Source organism: Trifolium pratense, linkage group LG4, assembly GCF_020283565.1.
Source record: "Trifolium pratense cultivar HEN17-A07 linkage group LG4, ARS_RC_1.1, whole genome shotgun sequence".
Classification (NCBI taxonomy): Eukaryota; Viridiplantae; Streptophyta; class Magnoliopsida; order Fabales; family Fabaceae; genus Trifolium; species Trifolium pratense.
The window spans coordinates 55,454,043-55,467,995 of NC_060062.1; the positions used below are offsets into that span (position 1 = coordinate 55,454,043).

Below are 13,953 nucleotides of genomic sequence, written 5' to 3' on the forward strand. Positions count from 1 at the left end.
GACTTTACTTACTCAACATATGGTTGACCATAAGATCAAGATTGGATGGGTTGAATTTCAAGTTCGGTATTTTCAATTTAGAAAAAATTAAAATGTGCAATGTATTAAGTCTTCGATCCAAATCTAAAAGTCACCAATGCCTTAAGTGCGTGAATACAAAGATATCTCAATTGAGAGAATTCATTTTTGAATTAAGAATTTCACATTTTTCTTGGTAAACGGGAAATCCATTAACCATCTGATCATGATTTTGTGGATGTTTATATTTAGAAATAGAGTGAATAAGTCTCTTGAAAGAAGCAACTCAAAACAAAATATTGAAACGGAAAGAATAAAACAAATGAGGTTACTCGTAATTTTTTCCGATATTAAGACAAATATAACTATATAAACAATCACAAAAGTTGGTTGCTTAGTTAATTAGTTAGTTGGTTGGCAATCAAATCAACTATTTAAGAATTAAGAACTACTCATATCAAATACTTCATCGTTAAGGAAAAGGAAGTATTTGTAAGCACAACCTAAAATATTGTAGCATCACCGTTTATTGCTTAATACATTAAAAATGTATTGGCTTGTGTATTAAGATTTGAGTTGAAGAAACATAAAGAAAGATATAAAATTATATGAAGTTAATTATGAGTTGCTTATATTCAATTATGATTGGAGTAATTAAATCTAGTTGAGTTGCTTGTGTATTGCTTGAATGAAAAAATTTCTTCCCTATTTCTTTTATCCCTTTGAAATTCCATTTTTTCTATGCGAAAAAAGTTCAAAAATGTATTTTCTGAACTTTTTTAGCCGTTGAAAATAATATTTTATACTAAAAAAAATTCGAAAAATATTTTCCAAACTTTTTATACATGGCAAAAATAAAATTTTAAGGGGGATAAAAGAAATATGGGGGTGGGGGAGAGAGAATTTTTCTGCCCGAATGATATATGATATTTTGGGCCCATAAAAACTTTAGTTAGTAACTCCTGCCATTAAAGATACTCTCCTAGTGATGGACTTTATAATATGTTTGACATTTTCTTTTTTCTTCCCTGTGACATTCAACCGTCCCTTGGCATTCTAAATTTACTTCTTTCACTACTTAGAAAACAATGATCGGATGCTACACTATGAATAGTGTTCGCATGCCACATAGCGAACTGGTCGACAGATGAAAAAAATGATCTTCCATGTAGTCAAAAGTGAATGATACGTGGTCAAATATGATTGATCATGTGTATGATTGTGCCATAGCTCCGACCAATAATAATTTATTTTGATTTCTATAAATAGGCACCATATGTGCCATTTATTTTACTCATTCTCCCCCATTCTCTCATTCTTATTTTTATTTACTTTATTTGTTGTGTTTATTTTTCTTAGTTTCCGGTAAACGGTCGCATAGTTTATCGTCAGTTACTCATAACACTTTCGCCGGTGTTATTTTGTCACCATGGTTGGGAGCGATATGGTAATCGACGAGGAACTTTTAATTGGGAACGATATGAGTAACCGAAACATGTCCTACCAAGTTTAGGTCCTACCAAGCTTACAATTGGGACACAAATGAGGATGTCCGATGCACAAATGGAACTGTCCTATCCTGCAAAAGTGTTTGGTGGTAGTCACAAGGTGGGGCTAACTAATGTATTTTTTCTCTCTAAGCCCAGGTTTACTTTTACCCCAAGCCCATATTTACTTTATCCCCAATTGGGGTTTATTGGTGTATTTTTTCTGTCTAATGTAATTTTATTTGTGGTTGTAATGAAAATCAATAAAATTGTTGTCTTTGAAATTTTAGTGCAATGTCTTTCCTGTTTTCTCTGCTATTCTGTAACAGACAGGTTCACTATATAGAAAGCGAACTCCTTGATCCATTCACGTCTTAGAAAGTGAACCTTGTACTTGTTCGCTTTCTAGACAGCGAACACCACACATACCAGAACACAGTTTGTTGTTTTGGTATTTTTTTTTCACTATACATGTTGCTCATATCTTAATAATATACAAACCCAAACCCATGTTAGGGAAATTTTGCTTATTTGTCCACCTCTAACCACATTCTTGCCAAATCATCATCAAATAATATTATTTCCATTCCATATTTAGTTTTATTGCCATGTTGGATGCATGAGTTGGATGCAAATTCAAACTTTGAAGAAAATAAAAGAGTGACTTTTGTCTTTGCCAATTCAAATAATAAATTTTTACCATTTTAAACTTAAGAGTAGTCCAACTTGGTTGCTTGAGTTGGAAGTAAAATTTAAATGTTTGAATTTCCCCCCCTTCTTTTGGCTAAAGATGCAAACATGGGCCTTCCACTTAACATGTATATCCGGCCCACCACATGGTCTTTCTCTTTTGGCAACAAAAAAAAATGGTAAACCCTCACAAGAATCCAAAGAAACAAAGCACACGTGATACACAATTTGGGCAACCTCTCCCCTTCACGCCCACTGTTCCAGAATTTCTCCTCCCAAATCATACAAAGATCTGAACCATGAAGAAGAAGCCAAAATCCCTCCTCTGCACCCATTAACCAAAGCGCTCAAACCTGTCACTTTCTCAAAACCTCTTCTCCCAATTTTTCCCCAAATCGTGATTACCAACACAGAGGTTCCAGGCTGGAATACAAGAGTTGTGGTATGTACATTTGAATTTTGAATTTGAATTTCCCCCCTTCAGTTTTAGGGTTAATATTTTAATCTGATTTGAGTAGTAGTATATAAGTGATGCTTTGGGTTTCATTTGTTTCATCTGTCTATGTTTTCAGTTTTGATTTTGATTTCTTTTTTGATGTTTTGTTGTTTTTTTTTAAAACGCAGAGATTTTGTTGAATTCAAAGTTGGATCCTTTATTGCTGGAGAAAAGCAGACAAACAGAGGTAAGAGATTAATAATTTTTAAAAATAAGAACAAAGAAAGATGAAACAGACACACCCTTTTTCTTCTTCGGTTTTGTTTGTTCTCTAATTGATGATGCACCTCAAATGTTGTTTTATACATAGCTTATTTTATCAATATGTTAATATCTGGTTTTGTATGGTAACAAGTTTTAAGCATCAAGTATGAAAGAGTTCAAATAAATGATGTTGGAGAGTCGATCAAATTGAAGGTATAATCATGGCTTCAAACTGGTTTTGTATGGTAACACTGTTTGGAGACTACCTTTAATAGTTTACATTTTTAGTTAAAACTATATTTAATTCTCACATTGGCATAAGAATGTTTTAGTTGAAACTGTAAAAACTTTTTATAAAGTTTGGTTTGATGGAAGGTTTTTTGAATGTTTTAGTTGTTTTTAGTTTCATTGTTCTGTTTATAAGCTCAAGAAACTTTCATATTTGGATATATGTTTCTTGATTAAAGGTTTATGAAAGAATCCCACATGAACAAGACAATGGTTGTTCTAAAGGCTCTTAAGTAATATGCTCACTTTATTAAAAAGGAACTAAATATGTATCTATTCATACAATTTCAAAGCTCCATTTTGGTTATAGAACTTCCAATTATTCGAGATAGCACAATAATATGCATGTAGAAGATTATCTATTTATTTCCAAGAAACTAATAAGTGTTCACCGTAGAATGCATATTTAAACCTCTCTCTCAAATGAGTGTTCACTGCAGAACGAACTAATTAATCCTTTACTTATGATTGTTAGTGTTACAGGTTCATTTTTATATTTTTTTATTTATTTTTGAGTTTTGTTTGCCCTTTAATCAGAGGAGCACCACAAGTTTTGAGAGATGCAGTGGTTTTTATAATTTCACCATAATGTAAAGAGAAACACTAATATCACGATGGTCCTATTAGATATATTATATCATGCGTCATAATTCAATTTTAAGTCATTTTCATGTCTTACTTGAATATTTTTTGTGTGACTCTTTTATTAATCGGCGATGTGTGACACTTTGCAGGTCTGCTTTAATTACAAGCTACAAATAGTGGCTCATGGATTCCTTTTCATTCACTGGATTTGTAGTGTTTCATTGGAATAGTCTTGGCCAAAGTTTTACTGTTCTTATTTTTGAAACCGTTTATTAGTTTGAGTAAGATTCTTAATTTGTTTGTGTTCTATCGGATTTTAAACTTTTCTGCTATATATTGAGTTTTTTTTTTTCATTCATGTTTTCATTGAATAATTGGGTGTAATGTTACCCAGAAAATCCTAAGTACTTTGATGGTATCTCAATTTAGAAGCATTGTTATACTTTAATACCAAAAATAGAGTCATGCACTTACCATTGGCAGGACAAGGGATACTGGAATATATAAATTTTTTGTTGGTATATTTCAATTTGATTGCTGCGTTCAATAAATAAATATAAGTGTTAGTGTCCATTAATATAACTTGATTCCTTACTATAGCGAGAGTTAGTGAGGTGCATAGCTTGATTGTATTTGAAAACTCCTCATTAGATGGATTTAATTTTTTGATTGTGAAAGTGAGCACTTAAGTGTTTGTGAGGAAATGTTTCAATATGAAAAATTAATGGCTTTGTGGTCTTATTTTATATGAAATATATCTACAAATTTCATGATATGTATTAGTCTTTTTATGTATTAATCTCAAACATTATGTTCTAATATTTCTCAGATTTTTGTTTTGTTATCAATTTACTGATTGATAAAATTTTCTGCAGAGGTTGAAGTTGGATTTTGAGCTTATAGCTTGCTAACCGAAGACTAGATCATGATACTATCAAACAATAATGACTATAGGCAAGATATATAGAGTAGGAGCAGCTTGCATATTTGTTATAGATAGATGCATCTTTCAATATAAGAGACTTTTCTTGGTTAATCGATGTTAGGAAGAATCTCAATGCTAGCTAATGGCAATCTATCATAATCCATTTACTTGATATTTCATTGTTATTCAAGTGCATTGAAACTTTTTTAGCCATATGATCTACTTTTGATCGTTTTATATATGATTTGTAGCATAACTAAAATTGTTAATAGCTATGTAAATTCAAAAAACACGGGGTGCACCGAAAGGGTTATGTCTATGCGTATATCAACTTTGTAAATATTATAGAATGATTGTGTTATGTATCTTTATTATAATTAAGTTCCAATTGTTATATTTAGAAAAAACAGGGGGAGCGTCCCATAAGGGTTATTTTATGATGTAGTTGTATTATGTGAATTAACATATGTCTAAATTTGTTATTGAAGTACATTATATATATATATATATATATATATATATATATATATAATTGAATCATATAAATGAATTGTTATCTGGGCACCCTTTGCGGTGCACGTGTATAAATACGGCTAATTGTCCCCATGAGCTTAGATCGGTTGGTAGGGACATCGCACTATTTGTGCAGGAGATCGAGTTTCTAACCACCAGACAAAAAAAATACGGCTAATTTAATATGATTAAGAATTGTCATTCTCATCCACACAACTATTTATTGTATTAGCATGCTATATACATATATATATGGATCAAATTACACCGGTGTAACATTTGAGTAATGTTACACCGCTCAGTAACGCTTTAACGAATACAAAATTTACTGTTTGATTGAATGTTTATATTGTATAGATCATCTATGTTAAGTTTTATAAAAATCTAAAATCGTTTGATATGTTTTTGAGATAGGTCAAGATTGACGGTATTCAATAAAAACACATAAACCATTAATCTTCATCGGTCTCAATATCCGATAATTAGTTTTAATCAGAACCATCTATTTTAATCTAATGGTTGATAAATATTTTCTCATCATTCTCATATATACATACATACCATTCTCATATGATATGCCCCCATATATATATATTTTGAATTTCGTGATATTAAGGTATATTTTACGGATACTATTTATCGGATATTTATTATACAAAATTACTACAAGACGGTGTTTCCCGTGCGTTAGCACGGGCACTAGAACTAGTTATATATATATATATATATTAACTTGACTAGTTATTTACATTTTGGACTGTAACAATTCTTAAAAAAAGATTAATTTATTAATTATATTAGTTATTTATGATATTAAAAGCCATTAAGTTTTTAAATAAAGTTAAACGACTAATTGGATTTCTATTTAGAAATTAATTTATTAATTGGATATGAGTTCAAATGGGTGGATGTCAGAATGAACTATTTCAAAATAATGGGTCATCACCCTATATATAGGTTATGGTCCCCAATATAGCGTATGTAAGCAAACACTTTCAATTCTCCTCATCTAAAGAGAAACCAGACATTAGGGTACTGATTGAGGAAGAACCATAGAAACCGTCAAACCTTTTGAGTTTCAGGATTACTGCCAAAAGACTATTCTTATGAATCCAGATATTTGTAAAGATCAATTTATTGATCCTATAATTTTATACATGTTTATAATTATTTGGTAACCGATCCTAGAATTTTATACATGTAGTATAATTATTTGGTTTCTGGACTAAGCTTATGTTATAATATGTTAAAGCATAAAGCATGTATATGTTTGTTATTGATTGAATTCTAACATAAAAACTTTTGAGCATTTTTTTGTCATCTCATGTTGAGAGTTTTTAAAACTTGATGAAAACGAAAAAAAAAATTATTTTAAACCAATGTATTGTAAAGAAAATTTCAACACCTTAACAAAATGATGGTTAAATGGATGGTGAATATATGTGGACAAACCCATTTAATATATACCTATAGTTTTTTTTGTCATTTTCTGTTTGTCTAGGAACACAAAGTTAGTTTGACTTTTTTTTTTCTTCGATTCATGTACTATTTTTATTTTAATTAACCTCATCAGTCAAAAACTATTCATTCATAATGATATTTTACATCGCTTTCATTTAAAGAAAAGTATGGATTAATTAAACCCGGGTTTATAGCTTTGCTTTTGTTCTCAAAAAATGAAAACAACAATTTAACTTAGTTTATATATCAATGTTCCCTCTAATTAGTGTTTGTAATAATGGTAACAACTGATAGCAACCCCAAGTAAATCCAAAATGTTGTCTTTAAAATTTGTAAGTCCTTATGGCCCCCCAATTCATTAAGCAAGGACAAATTTTGCTTATATTATCTAGCTGCAAAAATCATACCACATCTTACAAATTTTACTATCTCTATCTATAACCAAAAAAGAACAAAAAATTTAAATGTAGCCACAGCAAAACAACATGGTCTAATTTTGTTTTGTTTTACCTATATATAATATAATAATATAATAAAAGACAAGTCTTTCATAGGTATATTTTTTTAAAAAAAAGTCTTCCATAGGTGTGATTAGTCGCTGATGATTCTGTTTAAAGTTATTATATATGTCAAGTTTCCTACCAAAATAAATCTAAAAGTACATAGTTAATTTGAAATATTGAGTACTTGATCTACAGTTGATTGATGACGACTTAGTTGGACGGGGACTGAAGGTAGACGCTACTTCATAAGAGGTGGTATATTTGTAAGGACTAAACATTCAAGCAAGAGATGATTTTAGGAGAATCAAAAACTTTAACATACTTTGTATTCTGACTGTTTTATCTGTTATATATATATATTTATCTATTTGCCACTCAAAAAAAAAAAAACTTTAACAAGAATTAGAGAGCATATAACTTTCGTCGATGGATTGAAGACGTCATATAGGTAAAGTGCAGGGAGCATTAGGCCCTGATAAATATATTTGATGTTTGTATCTTGGCATGATTCGTGAATTAGCGTCTGATTAATTAATGCAATCAAAATGCAGTGATTCGATCACGAATAATTGTTTGGTGTGTCGTTGGGAACACAATATAGTTCTTGTAGATTGAGGATCTACGCTAATTAACCGACCACCAACTCAAGTCCAAAACATTTGATTTACTAAGTAAAATTTATCTTTCATTTAAAATATGATCGACAATTTCTTTTAAAATTATCATGTAAAGATACGGAGTTTTAATTTTGTGACTACTTATTTAAAAGAAGTTCAACTCGATCTTATCATTTTAACTAATTTATTGTTGGTTCAACAATTGACTCTTACATATACATATACATATCTAAGTTAAATAACTTCACAAATTTTCAATATATATAACAAAATACACATATAACATATGTTCTAATATCATGCATTTTCTTTTATATATAATAGTTATAATATCAAGATTTCAAATTTTGCTTCTAACTTCAAACAAAATATATGAGAGATGTTCATTTATGTTTAATTAAATATCTTTTTTTTTCATCAATACAAATTCATTATTAATTATTTCAATAAAAAAAATATACTAAAGATATATTTTATACTAAAATATACTAAATAAAATACCCTAAAATATATTTCAAAAACAAAACAAAATGATTAGTACCCTTTGTTGCAAAATGACCTTCATATTGGGCCATTGAAATGAACAATACAAGTTAAACTGCAAGCAATATCAACTATGTCAGCTTTTTTTTTCCCATTAGGTTTCAACCCTATAATTTTATCGAATTTTTGTAGCAACCAAATTAAGCATAATTAACAGCTACTATAGTTAACATTAAATACATCAACTCACCAAACTAACAAAAAAAAAATATTAAGGAAAAAAAAACTCAAGCCATCCTCAAATATTATTTTTGTTCCCCTCTCTCTAAATGCTAGTTGAGGGTTAATTTGGTCACTTCACAGAAATCATGCACCCTCAGATTAACAGCAAATTAGGGAAGTTTCTTCCTCAATTCTTCCAAGTAAATGATGAACTGCTGTTGCAATGCCATCTACTGAACCAAGTTGGAATCCTTCTTCAACCTTCATAAATAAATTAATTAATTAACACACCTTAGATACTATATAATATTTTGCACAATGAAAAAATTTATATGTTCTTTCACATTTACTAATATAAAAATTTAATCAACTTAAAAAAAAATAATTATAATCAACAAAAATTAAAAAATAATAATTTAGGACAAAATTTGCGGAGAATTTCAATTCATTTTCTTTTTCTCTAAGTTTCTCTTGCTAATTTGAATTATTCCGATAGTGTTTAATTCATTTTTGTAGTATACTACTACAAAAAGTTGAAATAGCAACGAAAATCTATAAACGGAAAATCGAGCCACCACCAATTAATTTCATCGCTAAGTATATTAGAGACACAAAATTAGTGATATAAATATATTGTTTTTTTTTAACGGCAAATATATTATATAAAAACGAAAAAATATATAAGAGAAAATTCAGTAAAATAAAGAGGTATCAGACTTCACCAAAACCTAACAATCTCTAAGGCAACAGATGCAAATTTTAGTTACTTTCGTAATATAAAATGAAGGAAAATTGCATACCTTGGCACTGATAGAGTAGAATACCAAAGGTTGTAGAGTAGTGACATTGAGATGTAGAATTGTGAAGAAGAGTGATTGAAAACCAGCAACTAATTTAGTTAATTGTCCAGGTCTTGTCCTAGTGAGAATTCTAAGGTTTGCATGAGTCTCGATTAATGTAACCTCGATATCAGCTATGGCAGCTTTGGTCTTGGATGTGTATTTGTTAGGTGTTTGGGACCATGTATATTGAGGATACACAAAAAATTGTGCAAAAGGTGGTTTCATTATTTGTTTTGAAACAACACTATTGGATGTATCTTCAATATTATTGCTTTGTTGTTGTGCTAATTCTTGTTGTAATTGTTGTAGCTTTCTAGCTTCAAGTGATTGTAAGAGATGTTCTAGCTCTTTTACAAACTCTATGGCACCTCCTACTATTGAAGCTTGGTCACCCTAAAACAAAAACAAAGATTGCATATTAGTTAATTAATTAAACCAAAATAATAATTGCATTTAGAAAATGTAGAAGAATTTTGTATATGAAGCTTTTCAATTGGTAAGTATGTTTGTAAAGCATGCATGTTTGATTTTAAAAGCTTTTCACTTATATGGTAGTTGTAAAAAAAATGATACCGTGATTTAATTTTAACCGCGAGATTAATGTTTTTTATGTCTTTTGAGATTTGAGATCACGATTAAGGTTGTATCAATCTCATTCTACGGAGATCATCCACAGTATCAATCAAGAATCACAATGCGAACCAAAACGTAAGCACAGCTGTGATTAAAAACGTTGTTTGGCACCACAAGTAGTAAATTGTATACAATTTTGGCTTAGTATTCTACACCTTACAAAAGAAAAGAAAGAATTCATCAAAAAAAAAAAAAGAAAGAAAAAATGATGAAAAAGAATTAAAAAAAAAAAACTAGTATTAAGAACATAGGGAAATGCTACAGCATATCTGTGCATGTCTTAGAATATTCCCACCTCATTGATATAATATAGTCATAAAGTTTTAAATATTAGTATTTAATTAATGAACTACTTCATCCTTCTCTTGCTCACCATTATTTGAGAAGAGAATGAATCTCCTCATTTTTGCTATTAAGGGAAATAACACATTTATGATTTAAATTATGTGAATTAAAAATCCCAACAACAAATTAAATACAATCTTCATGAGTCAAAAAGAAAAAGTGAGATAAATAAATCATAGTAACACACCCTTTCAACATAGGATTCAGGCATACTAACGTGTACCTAAACCCATACAACGTACCAAAATGAATTGCGAATTAGGTGACGGTGAAATAAGTAAAAAAGTGAAAAACAAAACATATACCCTTTGAACATAGGATTCAAGCATACTAACGTAATGTCTACCTAAACTCATACCACGTACCAAAGCGATTTGTGAACCAAGTAACAGTGAAATAAATAAAAAAGTGAGAAACAAAACGTACCCTTTGAACAATAGGATTCAGGCATACTAAGGTAATGTGTACCTGAACTCATATCACGTACCAAAGCAAATTGCGAACCAGATGACAGCGAAATAAATAAATAAATAAAAAGTGAGAAACAAAACATACCCTTTGAACATAAGATTCAGGCATGAGAGAACGAAGTACAGCAAGATGTTCATTCATTTGCTTTCTACGATTTCTCTCAACAGTAATGTGTGTGATTCTTTGTGTTTCAGCTTCTTCTTTGTTCTTACAAACTCTTGGTTTTCTTCTCCTCTTCTTCCTCTGCACCACTTGATTATTACTATTATTATTATTCATCTCCTTCATTGTTTCTTCTTGTTCCATTAATTGCCTTTTTCTGTTATTCATCATAGAAAAGTTACTATGATCAAATATTGTAGCCTCATGATGAATATTTTCCTCATAGTTGTTGTTCATTGTGTTTTCCAAGAAACCAGAGTACTCTGTAGTATTAGTATTACTACTAAATGGAGTTGCAGAAATTGTGTCATAGATAATGAAATTTGAAAACTCATTACATGATGAAAGTGTTTCCAAAGCCATTGTATTACAAGAAGAATCTTCAATCTTCATGCGTTCATTTATAGCAAAATACCACTATATATATACTATATAATAAACTATATAATAATATATATAAGAGTTGGTGAAATTTTTGATGTGTGACAAAGAGGAAGAAAAGAAGTGAAATATTGGTTAAGAAGAAAAGAAAAATGTAACATATGCAGCACGTGAGAAAGTGCAGAAAAAGGTATAGTGCTTTTCAGGAATCAGAAAGGTGTGTGTGTAGGGTGTAGATAGTAAAACGAAAACACACTCTCCCTTGCTTTGATATTGATTTTGCTTTGGTTTCTTCACTTCCTAATTTTGAAGATGCTGTCATATACACTCTCACTTATGTTAATCAAGTGAGAGAAGGTGGACCCAAATCTAAATAGAAATAAGCAAAAAAACAACATAACATGCTGTGTAATAGCTACTCCTCACATTCAAATCTGTGTTGGAGTTTGTAGGAAAATGATCAAATATTGGCTCTTGTACCTAAGATTCTCTTATAAATTAGTAAATTAATATTAATAATAATAATAATAATAATAATAATAATAATAATAATAATAATTTTATGTTGTCTCGGAGTATCATGGCTGAATTCTTCCGGTGTCATTTCTTATGTTAGAACATCTCCAATGAGATATCTAAGGTACCGTATCATCAATTGAATATTGGCTTATTTAGTAGATCATATTAAATATTTTCTATATATATATATATATATATATATATATATATATATATATATATATGAGTTGCATAATTTTGTATCATTGAATTAAAATATGTATGACTTGTAAAAGTATTACATGGCATTATATGAACGACTTGTTAGTAATGTATGAAACTCAAATTGGTATCACCATTAGAAATGCTTAGATGGTGTATACAAAACAAAAATTCGGACTTTAAGTTGTCTCTCATTAGTGGATGGTAGAATTAGTGTCTCTCATATTAGTTAGTTTTAAAAAATATTGTTTAGTTTATTTCTTTTATTAACCCTCTAGTTTCTAGGAGAAGGGACCTTAATAATTCGGAGTTCGATTGTAAAGTAAGTAAAATCTGATAAAAAATTTTATTCCGCCCAGAAAAAATTGTTTAGTTTAGAAAAAAGACTATTGCATTATGGTGTACTATATTGTACTAGTACTTGTCAAATATCAACAATTTTGGTTGGTTGTTGATAATCTTACGGTAGATATTGATTTTTAAGGTACATTATTAGTTAGGATGCTGCTTTCCCCATCCTCTCCTATTAAAATAATTCTAATGTTTTCAAAAAATACACATCCAAACTGTACTAATTGTTTATAAGTATGCATTTTAAATTGTACAAATTTAGTGTTTGTTTATTCATATATACACACATTTGAACTAATATTAGAGGTGTTCCTATTAGTTAAGTTTTATTCTGATTGGGTTTGATGGGAAATAAATCCAAATCAGTAGATGCTTTGGTCCATTTAAGTTTATGGCAAAAAAACAATATGGAGATAGTTGGTAAGTTAGTTTATAGCTATTAATTTAGCTAGTTAAATTTAAGCAAGATGACTTCAAGCAAGATGAGTCGCTCCTAAGAAGGTCAAGAATGTCGTCCGGCGGTGAGGCGTGAATTAAAAAATCTGCATCCGAAAAGGCTCCGAGCTTGGCCTAGACTAGATAAAAATGAATCCAGCTCTGATTTTACCCATATTCAATTTTACAAGTGATTTAACTCAAAATTCATACATAAAAGGTAAAATCGAGTGATTTACCATTTAAAACTCAATTTCAACAAACTGGCTTTAATGAATTAATGGGATTTGCCGGTTAGTCCAGACTCCAACTATATAGACTCTTTTACCTAATCTAACCTCATTTGATCTCATGAAATTACTGAAGTTAAGTAACATATGTTTGAATTGGCAATCAAGTTTGGCAAAATTACTTTGTGTCACCATGATTTTAATAACAAACTATGATATCTACCATGATTTCATCAAATCAAACTCACTGAAATGCCAAAGTTGCTCTTGAAACTTCATCATTGTAATTTGTAATCTAAGACACCAAGCCAAACACTGTGACGGCTTGGACCACCACAAAGTTTATATGAAAAACCCTCTCAAATTCACCTCTTTCAAACACGTGACATCACAAAGTACACCAATTTTTCATCATATATATCCTTATATATCAGTTTAATCCTTGACTAAGATAAAAATTTACTACAACATAAATTAAATCTAGCAATTAAAACTATAAGTTATCATTTCATAATTTCTAATGTTCATATCTCTCTTACTTCGTTGGATATATAAAAAAACAATTTTTTATAAGCAATATTGATGTGGTGATCTTTTGTGCATGTATATAGGTTCTACCTCGGACCTGGATTGCCTGCTGTAAAATTAGCACACAGTTTTGAATCACAATCGTTGATATAAACAATCTACCAGTTTATGTTACATATGAACAAAGGTAATATAAACAATCTTAGACGTCAATTATAGATCAGACGGTTATGGTCATATAATATCATCCCTTCTACCTAGGTGTGCATGATTTTTAATATTAAAAAATGGAGATGTTTCAAACAGCAGAATTCAGGCTTATATTATGTGATGAATTGAAGAGGACACAAGAAAGGACAGAAA

At 29.8% G+C, this 13,953-nt stretch overlaps 1 protein-coding gene and 1 long non-coding RNA gene across 6 annotated transcripts; one reads left to right on the plus strand and one right to left on the minus strand.

Moving 5' to 3' along the window:
• Positions 1-2,368: 2,368 nt before the first annotated feature.
• Positions 2,369-5,130, plus strand: LOC123882463. 5 transcript variants are annotated; one of them, XR_006799823.1, is made up of 5 exons: positions 2,369-2,686; positions 2,820-2,878; positions 3,047-3,108; positions 3,918-4,049; positions 4,644-5,130. It is a non-coding gene; the product is annotated as an uncharacterized LOC123882463 (long non-coding RNA). The 5 variants fall into 5 exon arrangements; XR_006799821.1 differs by having other exon boundaries at positions 2,371-2,637; XR_006799824.1 differs by lacking the exon at positions 3,047-3,108 and having other exon boundaries at positions 2,374-2,641.
• Positions 5,131-8,349: 3,219 nt separating this feature from the next.
• On the minus strand, positions 8,350-11,741 carry LOC123923091 (transcription factor bHLH71-like). Its single transcript, XM_045975732.1, has 3 exons — positions 10,868-11,741; positions 9,293-9,727; positions 8,350-8,753 (listed from the first exon to the last, which is right to left on the minus strand). Exons 1-3 carry the CDS (start codon positions 11,336-11,338, stop codon positions 8,652-8,654), a joined length of 1,008 nt encoding a protein of 335 aa, XP_045831688.1. The 5' UTR covers positions 11,339-11,741; the 3' UTR covers positions 8,350-8,651.
• Between the last annotated feature and the right edge of the window lie 2,212 nt (positions 11,742-13,953).

Bases quoted from the DNA above. Each gene is read 5' to 3' on its own strand.
- LOC123923091 (XM_045975732.1), bottom strand. From the start codon at position 11,338: ATGAAGATTGAAGATTCTTCTTGTAATACAATGGCTTTGGAAACACTT. The intron at 9,728-10,867 runs GTATGTTTTGTT...TTTTTGTTTTAG, and splicing joins CTGAATCTTATGTTCAAAGG to GGTGACCAAGCTTCAATAGT. The intron at 8,754-9,292 runs GTATGCAATTTT...TTATTTATGAAG, and splicing joins TCTACTCTATCAGTGCCAAG to GTTGAAGAAGGATTCCAACT.